We start from the raw sequence: 22887 nt of genomic DNA, 5'->3' as shown, positions 1-22887 counted from the left end.
TGTCGTTATTTCTTCATGTTAAAAAGTGGTTGCCACTGATGGCAACTTCAAGTGGTTGAATTTTTTTCTGAATGGTCTCCAATGGCAACCTGGCAACCATTACTGTCGAGCCCTGTAACCAAAACAAGCATATGGTGGGACCTTTAATATACGGGTTTATTTATTGTTCATTATTAAGGTGTACATGATGTAAACCTATACACACTGTAAATGGAGAAGCAGTCATAGTGTTGCACTCTTTTGAAGAACTAGAGTCTGCTAGTGTCTGATTGTCAGCTTAGGAGAAAAAAAAAGAAAAAAAAAAATTGAAACAGCCCCCTAATATCAAGTGGAATAGAAATTGGGTGGAGAGCATTACAGACCGACTTCACCATCTGACAATCTGGTACTCTTCGTCACCATAGCAACCCTTGTGGTTATTATTTACATCTGACGCCTGCGGCTATCAAATTGTCATAAAGTGTGAAAAACAAGTGCCTACAATGTGTATGTGAAAAAGAGAAGTGGGCAGATTTGTCTTGGCATACAGCCTCTCTCTCTCTGTGTGTGTGTGTGTGTGTGTGTGTGTGTGTGTGTGTGTGTGTGTGTGTGTGTGTGTGTGTGTGTGTGTGTGTGTGTGTGTGTGTCTGTACAGGAGTGCACAACACACACACTCACGTTTTCTTCCCTAAAGCCCCAGGCTTAACAGAGCAATGTGGTACTAACAAGTGTGTGACAATATGAGGAAACTCCCACCATGGACTGTATTACCAGCACTCTCCTCTCTTCTCACCCACTTTTTATCTGTCCTCCTTTCTTACACAACGGTCTCCCTTATATGTACAGCCCTTTCTTTCCACAATACAGCACAGCAGACAGAAAAGATTCTTCAGCATAGTGCTGATAATGTATCGTTGTTTTGTCCAATTGAGCACATTGCGTCAGATGAGATATTTAATTATAGAGGTTTTTTTAGAATCAAAAGAAAACTGCACTTTAAAATGTGTTTTATTTAAAAAGAAAATCATATTTAAAGTCAAGTTATTTTACCAAAAATTTTTTTACTTTGCTGAAAGCAACAGAAAGGCAGAACTGAGTACCCTTTTAAAATGTATTTGTATTATAAATAATATCATATTTCAAGAATAAATATTATTGCATGTGGATTAGTTTTATTATAACTTTTTTAATAACACTTTGACCTCATAGACATATCGATAAGTAACTCTGCAAATTGCGAACATCTGACAGCCATACACACACACACCTAAAAAAGACGTAATACACTCACACAGGCTCCTGTGTACTCTGTTCGTTAACAAGCCTTTAAATCGATTACCATGGCAACATCTGACAAAAAACTGCAGTGGATAGTGTAATAGGTTGTAGCTAATTGATAGGTCAAACTCTGACATGATTATACATTAAGAAGCATGTTCTAACATAAGGGGGATGCAAAAACAGGAATAAAATGTTCAATATGTATGAGTTTCAATCTAATCTGTCGTCTAATCGCATTACCATTTGTAACTTTAAGTGTCATGAGGCAAATGGACTGTTTGAGTACTGTAGTGGAAAACATGACTGTTCTGTCAACGTCCTTCTGTATCAAGATTCATTAGGTCAGTTCCATTAAGTAACAATATTTTCTCATTAAACTCTATTCTGCTGTGTTGTTTACACTGCAATTTATCACATTAGCCAACTCCTCACAAAAGTAAACTGTGACATTTCCAAAAGCTGTAAATGTGCCATGACTTTACTTGTGAAACAGTTTCTCATTAGTGTTTATTGACTAGTCCAGAATGTACATTTCCAGGAATCCAGGTTAGGCTTGATAATGCATTTTGAGTCCTCTGATGTGTGTTATCAGTGTTATTGGTAGGGCAAATGACCTTCAACTGTAATGAAGCATTCATAGTAACAGCAAAGATTTGCTAGCTAGGAGGAGGGGATTATCAGATTATATTATTTTCTCCTGATGTGTGAGTGGATTCAGCTTTCTGTCATGCTGATGCCAATAAATCAATTTATTTTCCTGCTATGATTTTAAATTGTCTCTGTATTATTTAACGAGTAATTTATATTTGTGTATATATACATATACAGTACTGTATATCCCAACACTTAGAGGTACATGATTTTAGATCTTCTCTTGCAACCCTCCCAATAGTGTCCGGTCTTAACCCCTGTTAATAACACACTTACCCACACACAATATGAAACCGATTCATATTTTGTAAATACACACACTGGTAGAACCAGAGGTCATTGCTTTTGGCGATAGATTTGTCTTAATGAGGGCACATGACAGTGTGTGTGTGTGTGTGTGTGTGTGTGTGTGTGTGTGTGTGTGTGTGTGTGTGTGTGTGTGTGTGTGTGTGTGTGTGTGTGTGTGCCTACTTCTTGGGTGTGTTTTCTTTTTAATTCGACTTCCCAACTATCAACAGTCATGTGGGGTCTGCAGGAAATCTGTGCTCACACTGTTCTAGTGGACCAAGTTTAGTGGACCGTATCGCCTTCATTGATTTTCTGTTCCTCAATGACTTAATGTGCCTGTTGAGTGCAGCTATATTATACAAAAAAATACTTCATATATTAAATGAGAACAGACCCACTGAGTCACAGTCGCTGGAAAAGAAAATGGTATTTGGGGCTGTTTGCCTGCACACTTCATTAGCTTTTATAATAACTGACCATTAAGCAGCGGGGAACAGAATCAATGAAAGCGGAGACAAGAGGAGACGACAAGAGGAGATGATGGGAAGAGAGGTGAAAATGAGAAAGATGTCCTGCCAGTGTCTGTACAACAAAGCCGCTCTGTATGTAATTGTCTCGTGGTGAGTGTTGTGGTATTTGGCACCAGGAGTACTGTGAAATTCAAACCGTTGCTGCGGACTGTCCCTTTAATGTGGCAGGTGACTAAATGGTGCCCTGTCATCAGCCTGCATTTACTTGCAGTGGTTTTGTACAATCAAACACTGACACGCAGGCACACAAACGTAAACACACACCCCCACAACCGCAACGGACACAAACTATACATGTTCCAAACTAGGAAAGTTACACAATACCTTTTCATCTCATCACAGACGTTGGATTTCTATATGTGGATGTAGTGTATTACTGAAGGCAGAGTCGTGCGAGGCATTCTGTTCTCAGCAAGACACAGAAACCTCAGTGGCTGCACAGCTAACAAAACACACTGTAGATACACTGAGGAGCTGGGACTGTAACATTGCCAGCTAAGGTTAAAGGTACTTTCATTAAAATGTAGGACACTCTCCAACAAAGAAGAAGAGGACGAGGAAAGGAAGAAAAACAGACGAAATAAAACAAAGAAGGGAAGAATGAACGAAAGCCTGAGGGAAAATGAGTTTACTAAACTATCATCACCCCTGATTTCAGCCGAATAATGAGCCTCTTTCAGCATGATAACATCCTGCTACTGATGCATGCCGATAGAGCCACGCTACCTGAATGCTGTCTACTCGGTCAATCAAAACCATTCCCTGCCTGCAGACAAAACAAGTGGCGCAATCACAATCCATCCATCAGATAAGAAACAGATGTTAGACACAGGGCTGATCTCACATACAATGATGCACTACTATGCACGAACACACACGTGTAGCCTTTGTAGGTTTTTATATTTCATGTTGTATTGGAAAAATAAAGCTGTCTATGATTTGTTTGGAACTACTCCTCATTGTATTTATGACTTTTTAAACATCCTTGATTGGTCTCCATAATCATCTTTTCTTGACTAAGCGGCTCAATCATGTGCAGAAACTACCGTCTTTCTTTTGCCTGTGTTTAACAATGTCTGTTATTGTGTACACATAATCTGCTGTGGGGACGGATGTTGTGGGAGATTTGGCTTTGCAAGAGTTGAGCTAAACAAACCAGACAAAATTAGAGAGCTAAAATAAAGGTCAAGTTCAATAGAGTCTCAGGTTTAGATACTTCCAAGTCAGGATAACTTCGGATGTTGGCGCTTCAAGCCCCGGGGAAACTGAGGAGAGAGGGCGAGATTTTACTGATAACTCGGTGCAAGAAGAAGTTTAGTTAAGAATTTATCCAGAAAAACTTTAGGATCTGAATCCTGCATTGCTGACAGGAGAACAGCAGCTTTTAAAGCTTCCTCTGTCAGGATGTGCTGATCTAAACCTGGGCAGCTCCAAGAGTCGTATCCATCCAAAATAAATAATTTGACCAAACTGGAGCAGAGTGTAAAAAGATTTAGTGAGGACCAGCACATATTAAGCGCCACTTTTAGATGTTGCTTAAAGTAGGTCAGTGGAAATTAGGGAAAGGCAGTGCACCTGTGACTTTATTCCGACATGTTGAGTGGATCAATGTGAAATTCCTTCCATCAATTATCCTCGACAGTGGCTTACGCTGGAACAAGGGTCATTCTCTGGGTTGCAAAAGGTGACCATTCTGAAAGGATGTGTATTTTTTCAGACAGCGCATGTGGGATAACAGTTTGACACACGTGTTAATTGCCATGTGAGCAGACTGTATCATCATGTTTAGCGGATGTTTTAGTATTCCAGTTTTCTCTAAAGATGTTTGTGAAGAACGTGTTGAAATGGAGACCTGCTTTGTGTGTTTGCGTTTGTTTATGTGTGACTTTACCATCAGAGACGTTCCATGAAGAGGTAGCTATCACTCTGGGGTCCTGGGGAAACTCAGACCCTGTAAAAAGAAGAAGACTATTAGTATGTTTCCGGTTGTTTGGCTCTATCAATTCCTGTTCATGAACCATGCATTAAGAAAAAATGTCAAATAAAAAGATAAACATCTATGGGGTGTCTACTGCTGCTGTAGGTGTATTATTTATTAAATAAACAATCCCAACGTTGCTGGCCTTTTTTTTTTATATAAAAGACTGTAAACAGACAGTTCTTAAAAAGTTTTTCCCATCTAAAACATGGTGATTGCATTGTACATTGCTGGTGCAGATGAACGGTTTGAATGTATAGCAGGAAGCCCAACAGAGAGCCACGTGGACTTAATGCTGCATTATTAGCAGCTGACGACAGAGCAGCCCTCTGCTTTTCATTAACGGAGAGAGGAGACTGAAAATGGGCTCCAGTGTGCACTGCCACAGGTCACAAGGTGAGTCCTCCTCACAAATGAAAAAGCCTGCGAGACTTAAACATGCGGGACTGACATGGATGGGACCAGAAACAGTTTTATCTTTTCAGATTCTTTGGACTCCAGACGGATACGTTTGTATACAGTATGTGTAACTTGGTGCCAGTTTAAGATGAGCAAATTCCTCAAAGTTGTCAAAAACGCCAGAATTTGCATTGATAAAAGTGTGTGCAAATGTTTCAGTGAACCTTCCATGAACATACCTTACCCACATGAAGTTCAGCAACACATCATCAATATTTGTATAAGACCATTTATCCACAAATGTATAAGCTGAAAACACTATTGTAACATCTGTGGTATGCAGGGTGACAGTTGGGGAGAAAGTGTGTAGTGAATCGGGACCAGGCGTCTGACATGAGGTTAATTGGGTGATAATGTGTTGTTTCACACATGCTGTGTCAGAATGGTAATGACTGTGTGGTGGTGCTTGTAAAACGATCTTAATGAGCAGCTCTTTGGGCCTCTGCACCTGTTAGCGAGGGAGTCTGGAGGATCGGCAACAGGCTCACAACAACAGGGGGGCAACTTTATGAGGGTCAATATTCAAGATTCAAGGCTTTTATTGTCATCTTTACATAGCTACAGTGTAGTTATGACAATTAAATTATTAGGTCACAGGCTCCTCCAACAGTGCAATACAATCAAATAGATAATAGTGCAGATATGCAGATATCTATAAATAAAAAGTGCTCCTTATGTTATCTCGTCATTAAACTGAAAATCAACAATCTCTTATGAAAAAAATATGTTGTTTCTAATAACAGAATTTTATCACAGATTGGTTTTAGTTAATTTTTTACAGGAAAATGTTTGTTGCATTTTTAACTTTTTAAAGTTTATTTTCATGGGTGGCTTATTTTTGTGACTGTTTGTAAGCATGTTTCCGACAAACTACCTGCCCAATTGTGATGAAACTTGTTGGAAGGATGTAGTATGGACTGAGGAAGAACCTGTTAAATGTTTGGAGCTGATCTGTATTTTTGCTCATTGAAACACCTTGGCAGCAGTCTACGCTCTTCAAGTGCCCTTATGTTTATTTATATAAAACCTTTCCAGATAAGTTAGTTCTCTAACTGGACAAGAGGTAATCAACTCATTTATTCCTTTTCTCTCTTTTCCACCATTTAAGTCACATCTGTACTTAGTTCTCTTTTATTGAAGCATTCATTTGTAATATCTGGGATGAACTGCAGAGTAATTTTAAGATTAACTTTCTAATGTTTCTCAGTAACAGAGGGATAATTGTGAAAGCCAATTTGTAATGAGGGCCTAAAAATAGGCACCTTCACAGTGCCCGTGTCAGTTCAAATCAATGCTTTTTGCAGTTGTGGCTCTGTCCCCCTGATTGGATCATGATCCTCAATCTTATTATCTACCAAATGTCAAATGGAGCAGTGCTTTATATAAAGTATACTGTTCTGTCAATATGAATCAATGAAAGGGATCAAAGGTTTGGATCACAGTACAACGAAGGAAGAACTTACTTTGAATGTTATTAGGTCTGAGCTGTAATACTATCTGATACTTTCGCTAATGCCCCTTTCACACCAACGCGTTTTCAGCTCCGGCTCGGAGCTGGAGCCTGAAAAGTACAGTTTTTTCCTGTTCACACCGCAGCGGCGACACCTCTTAGCTCCGGAATCCGGTTCACTTCCAGCTCCAAAAGATTGTCGGTCTAGAGGCCAGAGCTTCAGAGCTAAGACGCGGCGTCGCTTACGTCGTCGAGGCGTGCAGGAAACTAAACCCACCTCCCCTGAACAAGAGTCCTTAACTTGGCCAAAACCGTAACATTTTTTTTTTTTAATAAACAGCCAAAACCAGCTATTTTGTAGGAGGGTATGAAAACCCTGTATATATATTTGATCAAAACATGCATTGGTTGAAGTCTGGTTCGTGCCTTCTCTCCAGCCAAGAGCTAAGCTAACTTTTAGCAGCTTGTCTACCATTTCAAATCACTTGCATTTTTACAGCCACAAGTCATCTTCCTAGAACATTGGTGCACTGATACCATCTCCTGCCTATAGATTTTTATTAAAATGAGGATTATCTCTTCCGTTAAAGCTGAAATGTAACAGTACTTTCCAAAGAATACCAATATAACTTGGATCAAAGAACCTTCCACATGTTTTCATATGCCAGTAGCTCTATGTTACATGGATACCATGGATGTTTGTTTGACATCCTGTAATATAGTATCCCTTTCCCCTCTTAGCTGGTATTCCTTTTTAAACACAACTGAACGTTGTATTACATTCTCTTTTATTTGTAGCTGTGTGCCACTAAATTATCATGCTAGTGGCAACATATAAAGTAAATGGTTAACAAGAAGGTGCCTTTAAGATCTCCAGACTATCAGATCTAATGCTAATCAGCAATCAGATCAAGGGGCGTTGGTGAACTCCAGTTCGAATCCCGCCTCAGCCGCCACTGCGTCAGGCCGTTGTGTCCTTGGGCAAGACACTTTACCCGCATTTGCTCCTGTGGGTAATGTCCACAGTAATGACTCTTACATGTCTAATATGTGTAATGTGTAATTGTAAAGCGCTTTGAGCACCTGTAAAAGCGCTCTAATAAAAAAATGTAATGCATTATTATTATTATTATTATTATTATTATTATTATTATTATTATTATCAATCTCTACACAAAAAGTTCCATGAGATCAGCCTCTGATCGTCATCCAGCTGTATTTGGCTTTGGATAAAAATCACGCAGAGACATGAGCCCCACCCCCATTAAGCTCTGAGAATTTGGTGAGACTTTAGTGTGAAAGCAGCATATTGGAATTAGTACTGAACTTCAAACTCATGGGAACGGGAATGAGTGAGAGTGCTGAAGTTAAATTAAGGAGAAAAAGGGAGCATCAGGGGCTAAAGCTGAACCAAATCAGAAATGTTCAATTTGAGGAGTTATGCATTGCAAATATGCTGTTATATGGTCTGGGGGCTGTGTTTGGAGCCATGGTGGTTGTTGTGGTGAGTGAGACTGATGTATGAGCTCTCCCGCTCTGTTATTAGAGCCTTTCCCAAGGACCTCTCCATCCCTATTAGCTGGAAAACTGACCGAACTCAGGGGTTATTTGGAAGACCAGCAAACCCACCACTTTGAGAATATAGCTACGCCATGCTCCTGTTTTAAAGAGGTGAAATAAAAAGATATGCGTAGATGAGGAAAATCTAGGAATCATAATAGTTCCGCCTCCTTTCCATTGAGAAAGTTTCTTCTTGTGTTGTCTTTTTATTTTCTAGATTTAGGTGCTACTACTGAAAAAATTCCTCCCTGCTTTGCCAAAAGGAAGTTGTTGAAGAATATATGTGAACAGCTCTTCCTCTTAGATAGAAAGATAGAAGAAAGATAGAATTCCTTTATTGTAATCGCACCAGGTACAACACAATTTTAAAAAGCAATCCTCATTCCACATAAAACAAATAAATATATTCACACCCAACTATGGAATTACAAGCAATGAATAGAGTAATGTCCTGCTGGTCATCCAGAACTAGACTCAACACCATAAAGGGCTTAACCTGATGAACCTTAATGAATTATTGGCCCAATTAGGTTAAAGATTGAAAAAACAAGTGGAAAGCTTCAGACTTGGCAAAAGAACAGGGATTCAAGAAAATAAAGATGATTTGATGTTAAAAAAAGTGATGGAGGAAGCAAGTGTGGGAGGACTTTGAGATAAATGGAGTGAAGAAGACTTGGAAAATGTGAGAGTGCATAAAAAAAAACAGCAAGAGAGGAAAAAAGTGACTTCATAATAAACGCAGAGTGAAGGAGTAGGTTTCCGTCCCAGCAGCCAGAGTGCAGGCTTGAGTTGGCTCGAGAGTTTATTTATTGTGTCAGATTTAAAAAACTTTAACAGTGATCAAACACAAGCATCACAGCCAAGGGACTGATAGCCAGCCACAGGGAAGGAGGAGCCAGACAAATAAGTAAGTAATTCTAGTGTCCGAATTCCAGTTTATTACTATTTGGGTTGGATTTTTTGTAGTTTAAGCCATATCTTAAAGCTCTGGCAATATTGCACTTGGCAATATAAATGCTGAGATCTGGGAACCAGTCACAGGCATTACAACAAACCTGCTGGTTCAAGAAATGCAACTTATAGGATTTGACATGCTCTTCACAATGTGTAAATGCAAAATACAATTGCTTGATTCATAATATTTTTTATTGCACAGGAGAAATGTGTTAGTACACAACTGCGCCTGGTAAAGTGAAAGAAACGTGGGTTATGTATTGTAACCCTTGTTATATTAGCACAGGCGGAGCCCTCTACTGGACTCTATGGGCACTACCTTACCTTGCGAGCATTCTCCCACTGAGACTTCTATAGACGTGGCCGGCCTTGGGCGGGCCTACCGCATCACACCATATAAAAGGAGGCCTCGCCTCCTGACTGTCATCCTACACATCCCTTCAGCGAGCGGAATAGGACAGACAGTGCCCTGAGTAGAGGGCCCCGCCTGTGCTAATATAACAAGGGTTACAATAACCCAACGTTATATCTCTCACAGGCTCCGCCCTCTACTGGACTCTATGGGTACAGTGGGTGGAGCCCCGATATATACGCGCACTGTTGTCCAATAACAACATTCCACCCTACTGCCCCTGACCGGCCTTTCTGGTCAGCAGCTGCTGCCCTACATTCTCCTTTAACCCAGTCGTGACCGTGGAGAAGTCATGGCTGTGGCTGACAGAGCACACCCTGCCCCGCTTACCTCGCAGAAGGTGTGCCCAAAAAAACGTGATGGGGCCCCCCGCCCTTAGGCGGACGGGGAGAACCCCCAGCCCTGTATGGGCTCACTGTGCACCCATCTTCCCGAGTCCCTAAGGATCGCAGGGAAAGTGCCAGTACCCATGCCCCACACACAAACACTGACCCTCTGCAGAGTGTGTGTGGACTAGGGCTGGGCGATATATCGAGTTTTGAATTTATATCGATATATTTTCATGCGCGATATAGGATTACATCATATCGTATATATCGATATATATTAAAACAAGCTGCAAGTTGCTGCAAACTCCGCTGCAAACTCTCTCTGCCCCGCGGCCCGCCTCTCTGTATCTCCAAGCAGCAGCAACGGCGCCCTGCCGCCTCCCCCTCACTACCCCCTCGCCCTCACCCCCACCTCCCGACATTTGCATGAAGAAGCATGGCAGCAGCAGCGAACAATCCGGAGATAGAGGAGGAGACAGAAAGGAGAGAAGGTGATACAGAAAACGAGGATGAACTGGTTGTTAAGAAGAAAACAAACGGCTCTCTCATTTGGAGACGTGGAGCAGAAAAATGCACTTTGTAGACAATGCCGGAAAAAAGTTGCAACGAAAGGGTCGAGCACAACAAATCTCTTCCACCACTTACAACAGAAGCACAAAGTGCAGTATGAGGAGTGTATTAAACTGCGTGCTGCAACCCAGACCGTGAAGACTTGTCAGCCTCCTGCCTCAAAGCAAATCACGCTACACAACTCACTCACACGTGGTGTGCCTTATGAAAAAAAAAGCGAAAAGTGGCGTGAAATAACGAAGGGAGTGGCATATCACTTAGCCAAAGACATGGTCCCCACGTCGACTGTGGAGCAGACCGGCTTTGTAAAGCTGCTAAAAGCTGTTGACCCCAGGTACGAGTTACCTGGTCGAAATTACTTTGCAAGAGAAGCCCTGCCCGAGATGTACACCGAAGTGAGAGAGCGTCTCCTCGCCCGGCTCGCTCTAGTGTCTCACTTCGCACTGACCACCGATATCTGGTCCAGCAGGACCTGCGAGCCGTACCTGAGTGTGACAATACATTTCCTAGATGGGTGGGAAATTAAAAGTGCCTGTCTCCAGACCAGCTACTTTCCCCAGGACCACACCGGGGAACACATAGCTGAAGCCCTGCAGGATGTCCTCGTAAACTGGAAGCTCAAACCAACGGGACTGGTCGCTATAACAACAGACAACGGGACTAATGTGGTTAAAGCAGCGCGACTTAACAAGTGGATGAGGATGCAGTGTTTTGGACACAGACTTCACCTGGCCATCGGTGAGTGCAATATTGAATTAACTAATATGAAATTAGAAAATAATGTTAATAAAATAAATAACTTAAACGGATAAACTATGTGCATGTGTTGTGTAATGTGTAAATTAAAGGCGTGTTGGTTAAAGCAAGGAAGGAGGGGGAGAAAGAAAGAATTGAGGGAGGAAGGATGGAAGAAAGAAATCAGGGACAGAAAGAATATGAAATGAAGGTAGTAAGGAGAAAAGAAGCAAGGAGGGAAGAAATTATAGAAGGAAAGAAGCAAGGAAGGAGGGGGGGAGAAAGAAGGAACAGAGGGAGTGAGGGAGGAATGAAGGACAGAAGGAGGGAGGGAAAGAAGGATTTGAAGATTGAAGGAAGGATGGGGGAGAGAAGGAAGGAAGGCAGTAAAGAAGCAAGTAAGGCGGGGGAGAAAGCAGTGATTGAGGGAATGAGGGAGGATGCAAGAAAGAAGGAAGAATGGTATCTTTATTTATTTATGCTGGTAGTTTTTGTTCCTGAATTATTTCATGCATGTTGATGTGCAGCTTCTAAACGTTAAATAAAGTGCCTGTGTGAGGTTTGGCTTCAAACTAGGACTGTCTGTTTTGTTTTTACTTTACGGAAAAAATATCGAGATATATATCGTATATCGCCATTCAGCTAAAAAATATCGAGATATGAATTTTGGCCCATATCGTGCAGCCCTAGTGTGGACTAAAGTGTGGAGGGCTACCCTCCAGCCCTGTAAGGTCCCAGCGCGCCCCTCGCCAATCCCGGGACCCTCAGAGGGCCAGAGAACAGCGAAGGCGGGGAAGGGGTCAGATGCCAACTGACCCAAACCCCCCCCCCTACCAGTCCTGTGTTGCCCCCGCAAGCACAGACGAGGAGAAAGAGCCCGACATGTCCAAGAGATAAAATCTTATGAAGGGGCCTGGCGTCGATCAAGACGTCGCTGTGCATATATCCTCCACACTCACACCGTTGAATAAGGCTGTCGACGTAGCCACAGCCCGTGTGGAGTGCGCACGAACCCCCCGTGGGGCAGGCTCTCCCCAGTGCAATGCACTCGCAGAGCCAGCCTGCCAGGCGTTTCTTGGACAGAGCTTTCCCGATCACCCCGCCCCCGAAGCACACGAACAGCTGTTCGGTGCATCTAAGGGCAGCCGTGCGCTCCACATAACATGCTAGCGCATGCACCGGGCAGAGGAGGTGCAGTTTAGCTTCCCTGTTCCCACCATGGGGGGGAAGACTACAACCCCCTAACTAAATAGCCCTTGACCTGAACGCACTCCTTAGGCTCTTGGGCACCAAGGAGGGGTTCGGTATGAGTGTCGCGCCACTCCGGTCACCCCGAATCAGCGACAGAGCGGTTAACTCTGACACTTCTTTGGCTAACGTTAAGGCAAGAAGCAAAGCTGTCTTCCACGACAGTGCTTTTAGGGAGGAGAGCTCCAGAGGCTCAAATGGTTCTAAGACCAGCACTAGGGGCAGGTCCCACTGCGGGGGTGGAGGCGTGCACTACTGGGCGCAGCCTCCTGACCCCCTGTAAAAACTGCGACATCAGTGGTTGACTAAAGGCTGACCTGCCGCCAAATCCCTCATCAGGACGAGATGGCTGCTGCATACACTTTCACTGTTGAATGCGCAAGCCCTCTATCCACCAGTAACTGTAAGAAGGAAAAAATAGAGACCAACTCACAAGATAAGTGCTCTATTCTCCGCTCCTCACACCATCGCTGGAATCCTAGCCACTTTGGCCTGTAACAGGCTGTGGTGGATTCCAGCTCGAGCTGCCTGGATAGACTGACTTTATAATACTGTCAGACAATCCACCCCGTCTCAACCTGTCCCTCTCAGGAGCCAAGCCTGGAGGGGTTGGCCGAGAGTGGGTAACGCCCCGATTGCACCTGCCTCTTGAGACATCGCCCCCCAGCACTGGGGAACCGCCCAGGGCTGGCCCACCTTCATCTGTGTCATCTCTGAGTACCACGGCGCCCCAACGCGGTCCGGAGCCACTAGGATGACTGACAGACGTTCTCGCCTCACTCTCCCCAGGCCATATCCTGCGGGTCTCTAGCAGTGGTGACTCCCTGGAGGTAAGATAACTCTTTTTTCTTCAAACGTCTTTCAGTCTCTCGTGGAATCACTTCCGCTGCTGAAGAGAAAAGGATGACAGTCAGGAGGCGAGGCCTCCTTTTATATACGGTATGATGCGCGCGCATTCAGGTAGGCCCGCCCAAGCCGGCCACGTCTATAGAAGTCTCAGTGGGAGAATGCTCGCAGGGTAAGGTAGTACCCATAGAGTCCAGTAGAGGGCGGAGCCTGTGAGAGATATAACAGGACCAGGAAGTGAGTCTGTAATAAAAGGTGGATGAACCACTTACAATTGGAAATACAATGTTGTATTTTTCAACTCTTTTTATTTTTCAGACTTCATATTACATGCCAAGTCTGACCTCAAGTTAGGGATATCAACTTGTGGGCACATTTATTAATACAACATTTTAATCAATTACATATAAAATAAAATAAACTACCAAATTGTTTTTTATAAACCTATATTAGAATATCCCTTAAGAGAGAGAGAGCAAACGAGTATATTGACATTTTGGTGATTGAATAGAGTGCACTGTTTGTGTGTGTGTCTGTGCAGACAGGTGTGTGAAGCAGGTGCTCCGAGGTTCAACTGGAGCGTATAGAGGAAGAAAAGCAGGCCCAATTCAGGGACTGAGTCTTCACCTGAGACCTGACATCATGCACCAAAGAACACACACACACACACACACACACACACACACACACACACACACACACACACACACACACACACACACACACACACACACACACACACACACACACACACACACACACACACACACACACACACACACACACACACACACACACACACACACACACACACACACACACACACACACACACACACACACACACACACACACACACACACACACACACACACACACACACACACACAGTAACCTTATAAGACCACAGAAGGGGGTGAGAGAGGCGGGAGGGCTGAGCAGGGGAGAGAGCTTGGAGCAGGATAGATGACAGCGTGACAAGGCCCTTTTTGGATAAAACCAATGGACAACAAGAAAAGGACCTAAGTTTCAAAATACATTCTCTGTTATTATAAAAAGAACAGTTAAAAAAAGTAAAACTATTGCTTCCCCTCCACAAACGACAATGTGTTAATGTATACTTCATGTTTTGGAAAGCTGCATAGCCTTCGGAATTAAAGTTTGGTATTCTTAGTTGATGTTGGAGGGAACTTTGGCTCTTTGTGTCAAACGGCCTTGTTTTAAAAATCTATATTTGTTAGATATAATGGACCTTTATAAAGCTGACTTAGAGATACTGCTGTGCAGAGACACTGACATTCTGAGGAAACAAGAACACATTGGTAACAACAATGTCATCCTGGCTTCAGATATCAGAATGTAAATGGGTTCTATGAGTACTCTCGAGGTTTTTTACTTGTATTGTCATTACACAATAGGCCTACTTACTATGTAACAAAACGGTTTCTCTGCATTTGACCCATCCTAGTGTTAGGAGCAGTGGGCTGCCATTATGAACGGCGCCCGGGGAGCAGTGTAGGGAACGCTCAGGGACAACTCGGAAGCACTTGGTTTTGCCGGGACTTGAACTGGTGACCTTCCAGTTGCCAAGCCAAGTCCCTATTCACTTTGCCACCACCGCCCTTTACACAGGCATGCTGTTATACAATTACCATGCAGTACAAATGGTAATTGTTCTTATTCTAAAAGTATTTGCATGCTCAGTTCCCTGAACAACCTTCAAATTGCATACAGTGGATTTGATGGGAAACTAAAACTGTGGGATTCGATTAGACCAATTGTATTAATGTATGCTGATGCTGGTCCCCATAGCAGCCATTTCATTGTAGTGAGATAATCTTTGGAGTCTTGACCTTACTGTATAAAAAGAGGTGTTTATAGCTCTAGGATAATCACAGCCTCATGGAACTTTACAACCACAAACTATAGGCCGAGGTCATTTAGAGGACGTAAGGCTCTCCAAGGTTTATGGACAGTCAGGGGGTTTCTGAGCAGTTTCCTGAACAGAGGTGCTGGTATTCCAATTTCGGGAAAAATAATTAGAAGACATAATTCAACATTGGAACAGCCATTATAAACGTATTCAGTTTTACCAGTTTTCAGAGAACCACTTCCATAAGACATTTACTGATGCCCTGCTATCTCCCTCTAAATATACAGTACATGTTAGGGGTGGATATGAAAGGTTAGAATTGTTGTACACACTACACACATAAACAAATCAAACATTAAATATGAACTCCCAACCACTTCAGAGGGTTTTTAAACTGCTGCAGAGCTACTTCAGAGGAAACTTGAGTACACAGGAATAAAGCTGACCATCATGTGAAGTTCCTTCAAACAGCAGCTTGGCACTTCAGTAAAAATTATCTCACAGCGTCAGGCTTCCATGGACAACTGTCACTACCCAGCATTCCTCTGTCCATGGTGGTAGAGCATGGCTGAGTGGCAGAAGGGTGACTTCCTTTAGAAAGACAGTGAATCCTTACAACTTCCTGGGATGCTGACAAGGCTCTGACTTCTCATGCAAAATGAAAATGTCCATAAAGGCGTCAATGGGGATGTTCTTGCTGTAGTTCTAAATCTAAACCAGTAGTTTAATTAATCTCTCAGTCTACACCACTGCTCTGTCTAACCACAAAACACAAATTGAGGGGGAGGGGGTTCAACCATGTGCACTGAAACCCTATAGTAGCTTCTCTACCTCACAAGGCCGAATTGGGTAGAGAAGGTCACACTAAAATGTGACCTTTATACCGTAGGATCTCTATTAACAGAAACTAAGGCTCAGCAAAAGTCAATATTATCCTAAATTAACTTCTCGTGGATTTACAGTAAAAACCAAATCACCATAAATGATGTAAAGTTTGTTTGATAGAGAGGACAACAGTGAGACAAAATTAATTTAATTAAACATCAGTTTGCTTATTTTATCTGGTGAATGTGAATAAATATATCATATCTTAAACAAAATTGAAATCAGAAAAATAAACCTGATAATATTGTGATATTCATTTCAGCCAAACTGTATATACTAGGATTAGTTTACATGGATTACTGCTTGCATTCTATGGGGGTCAGTTCCATTCAAACATGTGTACCAATGGTCAAATTAAGAGTCCAGTTCACCAAACTAGAACACGTGCACATCTTTGAACTATGGGAGGAAACCTGAGATTGCTAAGGAAACCTGGCACAGAGGGTAAGGGCCCGGGGTTAACTCAAGCCTATTAGGGTTTGTTTGGATTTATGTCCAGTGAGGGCAAATGAACACATCTCCATTGCAGAGATATGCTGGTTAATGTTATTTGAATCCCAGTTAAACTAGGGTCCATCTTCCATATTTAACTTTTTCATCATGAAGTCTGCTCTGCGGAATTACTTCATGCTGTGCTGATGGCTCTGCAGAAGCCCAGCCATGCCTTGTTTGTCCCTATAGATCAACATTTGGATGCATAAGCCCCCGCTGACCCTATGAAGCTCTGCAGTGGAAACCACGCTGAGGTAAGGTCTGGTTAGCCTATTCAGGGTGAGGCTCTCCTTTGGCTCCTGTTACCGGCGATGTAAGCAGACTATTGGGGAATGTGCACAAGCATGTTACCACCTACTGTGCAGCTCATCTGTTTTCACCTGACAGGTCGAGTACAAGTGTGGGTATGTGAGCTAGCACTCGGCTTTCTGGAAAACCTGATCGCTTCCACGCAGATAGGCTGAGCCTGGAGACCTTGATGTAATCTGCAGAGTTAGCCGTCTGTCTGTTCATCTGTCTCTGGAACGTGGATACAGTCATCACACTAGCATGTTACTGTGTCACTTTACTGCAGAGCATGTGTTACCTCAGTGTATTTTGCAGAAATTAGACATGCTGTTAAACGACGTGTATATGGCGAACATGAACGTTACATCCGTGTTGAGGTCTCCGTATGTCAGAGGGTCCGGTCGTGGGATTTAAGAATTAAGCCAATCTCAGTCCGGCTGTCTGTGTGTGGGGACAAGAATATAGTCATCTCGCTTGGCTTTTTGTACGTGAATTTTCTGTAAACAGTGTATCATGTGTGCCAACAATGTGAAAAAGACATATGCCATGTTGCATGCCTGCCTGTGTGTGTGTGTAGGTGTGTGTGTGTGTGCACTCAGGTACACGTATATACCCCATAAGTTCACTGTCGGCATTCCTAGATTCCTTGAGGAGGACCAATTCAAAGGGAGAGGCCCCAGCAGATAGAATCTGGGAATGCCAGGATAATGCTGCTGGATTTCAATCGTGACTCAGATTTAGACAGAATGAGACTACAGTTGAGCTTGGCGCTGTTCCAAAACCACTCTTTACGTCTGTTGTTCTTTCCTCAATCACCAGGCTGAATCTCGCCTTGTCTGCACAAAGTATAATGACTGAAAAGTGTTGGCAGGCCAACTGAATTAAAAGAGAATACTTAAGCAAACCAATACTAATGAAACCCAGAGCAGGAACATTTCAAGCTAAGGATGTTTGATTTAAATGATGCATCAAGCACAGTGATAGTGTCATTATTAGCTAGAATGCTGCTGGTCTGTATTCAATCAGGGCATAGTCAAACCTGCTTAAACTGTAAAGCATGAATGAATTCATAGACTAACAATCATGCCATATGCTTCCATCAGTACACTTCTGCATATTCTTCAGCTGGTCTTTCCAAACACAATTAAGATAAGCTTGTTATAAATCATATACATCAAACCGATTGTGAAAGTATTTGTTGCTGTTCAAGCTCTGTAGGAGATGTTTCCACCAAGAACCCCATTCATGTAACCATTGAGGTTTTCACATTTCCTCTTTACTACCACTGTGCTTCTTGAACTGATTGACCTGATGTACAACAGGGGTCGCTGATTGCTGGCTTCAGAATGCACAGATAAACTGCTCCATCATTTTGGGATGCTTCTGGGAAACTGGGTGTGAGACATCGTGTCTCCATCAAGTTATGACTCTGTTACTAACGCTGAAGGATAGACAGAGCCACAAACAGTCTAACTTTAGGACTGAAAAAAGGCAGCCTGGGAAAGAAGGAGAAATAAAGAGCAAGTAGTGAATGAAATAAGAGAGTGGGAGATATACTGTAGAGACTAGAAAGGCGAGAGATGAAAGCTAAAAAGAAATGTAATGCAAGCAAGAAAAATTCATTCCAGGAAAAATTGGCTTTGTTGTTCTTTTCTTTGGTTTTCCAGCCCTTTATTGGAGCAACCCTAGGCTGCCAACAGCGGGATTCTGAGGCAAACAGTGAACCTCTGAGGCTTTCCAGCACGCTTCCCTGTCAATCACATTGATGCTCTACTGGAACCTCTCTCGTTCCAGGTTAAGAAAATAAGCACCAGCATTCCTCCACTTGTTTAGAGGGAAAATGTAGCCGGCTAATGAGGATGACATGAGGGTGGGAGAGAGAGGAGCGATGGGAGAAGTAAGAGCTGAAAGCAAGACAGAACCACAATGTCTACATCCAAAACTCTTTCCGCTACTGCAGAAAAACGGGAAATGGACTGGAGCATGTCCACATACTGTAACACAAGGAAGCATATTTCACATACATTCCAAAATGTGTCGAGAGATACAGCATGATTCAAAAACACTGGTCGTTAAATGTATTCAACAAGTTGAGGGTATTCATCAAAATAGGACAAGTTAATACAATTGTTGTCAATAGCCTGTTCTTTGCAGTAATGGATCTGGAATATGACCGCTACAATTCTGGGATCTATAAGAAAGAATGCCATTGTGCAAAAATAATACAGGCCACTAAACTGACTCTTTTTGGGAACTGGGTGGATTTATGTGATTAAAGGACACAAAAGGTTTCCCTAATGAGAGGGATTCGTCAAAAAGTATTTTGATAGTGAAATTCACCCTTCTGTCCAAATAAGTGAAGAACGCTATGGTCCAAAGCTGTTTGTGTGTATTCACTGTGTTGGTGTGTTGGAGAGACAGACTTCCTGGTTTCTGATTCCCCTTAGACCAGGGGTCTGCAACCTTTTTGACCAAAAGAGCCATTTTGCTCCTTTTTCCCCAACATTTTTTTGTCTGGAGCCGCAAAACATATTTCATAGCTTGATAGCTAATAAAGTTGTATTGTTATATCAGAAAAAAACTACAGTTTTTTGGCATTTATTAGGCTATTTATTACATTATATACAACTGTTAACCTCTAATAAGAAACAAATAACTCCTATAAGGAGAATTACAAATAATACACAGGCCTACTTTAAAATAAATGAAACACAGCACTTGGGGAGTCCTATGCACATTTGAAGGGAAACAAAATATTATTAAAATGGGCCCACTTTGAAATAAATAAAACATATAGCTGCACCCTAAAAAGAGTTAAAGGTAGGGTAGGTAAGAATGGAGAAACCAGCTCGTGTGCGCTAGAATATGAAAATACACAACCGGGAAAAATAGGCCTCTTCCTTCAGACTTTCTTACAGATTCCCTCCTCCAACACATACGAACGCGCATCATCAATGAGGCCACGAGATAAGTTTGTGCACAGATGGAAGGCTGACAGGCAGGTAGGCCATCCAGTTATTTTAGCCGGGCCGGCTAAAATGATTGGTCGTGCTTTTTACAGCGCTACGGCTTCCAGAGATTAATTGTTGTATGTATTTATTGTCAAAGCATTTAATATATTCATTGCTATGGGGACGTTAAGAGCATTCCATGGAATATAACAAAAAGTGTTTTCTGAAATAAATTACATACCCCATTGAATTATGACTGAAGATTGTCAGCTGTCTTCCTCTCCCGTGTTGTTCCTCGATACGTAAAGGCTGCAGCACCGTTGACAACTTCTCTCTACATATCAAACATACCGGTAAACCAGCATCGTTTGCTGTGAAAGCATATAACTCTGTCCACACAGAATTAAATCCTGTGTTCCTCCGGTACTTTTCTTTGATTTATCCATAGTTCGCTCATCGAGCCGGGGGTCTCCGCGCGAGCGCCTCCAAGAAAAGGCGCTCGCGCGGGACCGTAGCAGGATGTGACGCATATTTTAGTTGACCTAATTAAAACTGTTTTGTTTTTTATTTATGTGTCACAGTATCACCTCAAAATACAAGATACGAAACATTTTCAACCATGCAACAAAATATAAATAGTCCTACAAATACTTTTATTTTATTTCCTTCTTATTTTTGTCTAAGGGAGCCAGAGCAGAGGGCTTAAAGGGCCGCATGCGGCCCGTGGGCCGCGGGTTGCCAACCCCTGCCTTAGACCCATCTCTAATGTCAGGAAGAGGGAGGGGGACAGAGGAGGAATGGGGGACACCTGCTCTGGATCTGCCTCAGTTTGGGGGGAAAAAGAGGGCAATAATATGTCAAAGAAGAACAAAAGATAAAAGCAGAGGGAACGTGTCAGGCAGATGTAAGTTATGAAAACTGAGGAGAGGATAAAAGGTAACTTTGACAAACTTGTTGAAAAGAAACAGACTAGAAGCTTTTTAAACTCATAGCCTATGTTTGGAGAAGCAACACAAGATGTGAGTAAAAGGGTGAAGGTATGGGATGAGGAGATGGAGGGGAAGGGGAGAATGATGGACAATCCAGCTTAAGAAAAGACACTGGGTGAGCAGAGTTTAAAAAAGGATAACAGCTATAAATTAGGAAAAATGTCCTCAAATTACGGGAAGTGCTTGGTTTAACTTGCCCGAGAAAGGTAGAAAAGTGAATAAATGATGTTTAAAGTGTTAATTATTTTTTTGTAAATCATGCATGAAGTCATTTTTCAAGTTTCTATTAAAACCCACAGTGCAAATAATCTTGTAATCGTAAAGTTAAAGTTTGTCTTCCCATTTTCAAAGTCTCATTGTTTATTATGATGTTAATTTATGATGCCTTACAGACACAGTTTGAAAGGAATAAGTTTGCTGGGTGGAAAGTCATGCCTGATCTCACTTTCATTTGACGTCGTTTTCCATTGGCTGCAACTGTGTGCTGATTATGAAAACACTTCCACCCAAAGTCTTCTTTGTGAATTAAACATTGAGAACTTCAAAAAAGTAAAGGGGGTGGGGATGACTGGGGGATTTAGAAAGCCTGGATCCTATTAAAGTGGGCAAAGAGCTAGAATCAGAGTGCCAGAGAGAGACACAAACTCTGCCACGAGGCACAAAGACGATCATAGTTCCTCTAACATTTCCAAAGCTTGTTGTAATTTCCACATCATTTCACCAGACGACTGGAGCGGGGGCTGACTACGCACACCTTGTAAAGCATCCCAGCTTGCTTCTCCAAACAGAGTCTCACCTCACCTCCCATAAACCCCGTTCTCTCAAACACACACTTCATAACTGATCCACCTCCAGCCCAGACGATGGAAAGCAGGATAGGCACATGGTGGTGCACAGAAGAAAGGGGTGTTAAAGGACTACTTCAGGCACAAAGATCTCTATTGTATTACCTAATTTCCTGTACAGAATCTCCAAGGTTGCAGAGATAAAATCTGGTAGATCCCTCTGTGCAGGATCCCACAGCCTGGTATACACCTTAATTTGTTATTCCTGCTCTCGACTTCTCATCAATGTGCCAGTCCTTTGAACCCTAGACATTATTGAAACTGTTCATGGTAAAGAACAGTTTATGACGAATGTTGCAAAAAATATTATTCTACGGATATCATCACTTTTTTTTCCATCATTTTTCTTTCCCTTATTTACATTCAGGATGAATACAATTTGAGCTTAAACTCTACAAGTGAAATGTTGCCAAGGAATCAATAAGTTGGATGTGGGCTTCACCTGCGCCCACTATTTTTTTTGCGCGAATTTGCTTACACTTACAACAGGGTAAGTTACGCCGCATTAGGCACTATCCATTCCTGTTTGTACTGTTACCATGGATGTGCAGACAAGAGTAAACCGAGACTAATAATTATGAGGTAATATGTTTTATGTAGGATCACTAGTGACAAGTGGATTAAGACGTTTTTCTCAAACTATTATTTATTATCGACTTTTATGAGACTGTTGTGGAGTTAAGGAGAAAGGGTGGGATGACAGAATGTGTGCAATATAAGCTTTCAAATGTGGTGAGCTGTGTGAAGGCTCTTGCATGAGAAAGCCTGTGTGTGTCAGAGTCATTCATGTGCAGTGTCTATGTACGTGTTAGAATTGGCAGCAGGTTAGGGTACTCTGGCCTTGATTAGACATCTCTTTCCCGTCCACCAGCCCCTGACTGAAGAAGTGAATTACGCTGCCATCTCAGCAGTGTAATTGGGGACACATGCAGCCCCAAACCCTTCCTCCATAAGCCCCTCCCTCCCTCCCTCTTTAGGTCAAACCAGCAGTAAGATCAAATGCTCCCCTCAGTGGAGCATTCTTCAATAAAACAACTAGGGAGCAGGAGAGAAAGGGGAAGAGAAACGAAGCGCGAGAAAAGGGAGAAGAAAGGAAATCAAAAGAGATAGGGTGAGACAGGCAGAGAGTAGAGTAGAAGGAGACAGAGGTAGAGACAGTGAGAGCATATGGAACATGTTTACAGTAATATTGCAGGGCCCTGATGTTATCGTGGTGCTTTACATGGTAGATCAGGACTTCTCATCAAATGTGCAGTAAAGTCTGTCTTTTCTCTTCCCTGCCCTGTCACTTACCC

General features: G+C 42.5%; 1 protein-coding gene across 3 annotated transcripts in view; it reads right to left on the bottom strand.

The window, feature by feature from the left end:
- The window catches only part of ror1 (receptor tyrosine kinase-like orphan receptor 1), a 130338-nt gene that overhangs the window by 38241 nt on the left and 69210 nt on the right, over positions 1-22887 (bottom strand). For 2 of the 3 annotated variants that reach the window (XM_079671273.1, XM_079671274.1), the window contains exon 2: positions 4621-4680. In XM_079671273.1, the coding sequence (XP_079527399.1) occupies positions 4621-4680 (60 nt within the window). Of the gene's footprint in view, positions 1-4620; positions 4681-19999; positions 20219-22887 lie in introns of those variants that run through there. The other variant, XM_079671275.1, reaches the window with a different exon arrangement.

This window comes from Notothenia rossii (genome assembly GCF_949606895.1).
Source record: "Notothenia rossii genome assembly, chromosome: 1".
NCBI lineage: Eukaryota > Metazoa > Chordata > Actinopteri > Perciformes > Nototheniidae > Notothenia > Notothenia rossii.
This window is presented reverse-complemented; position numbering and strand designations above follow the sequence as displayed.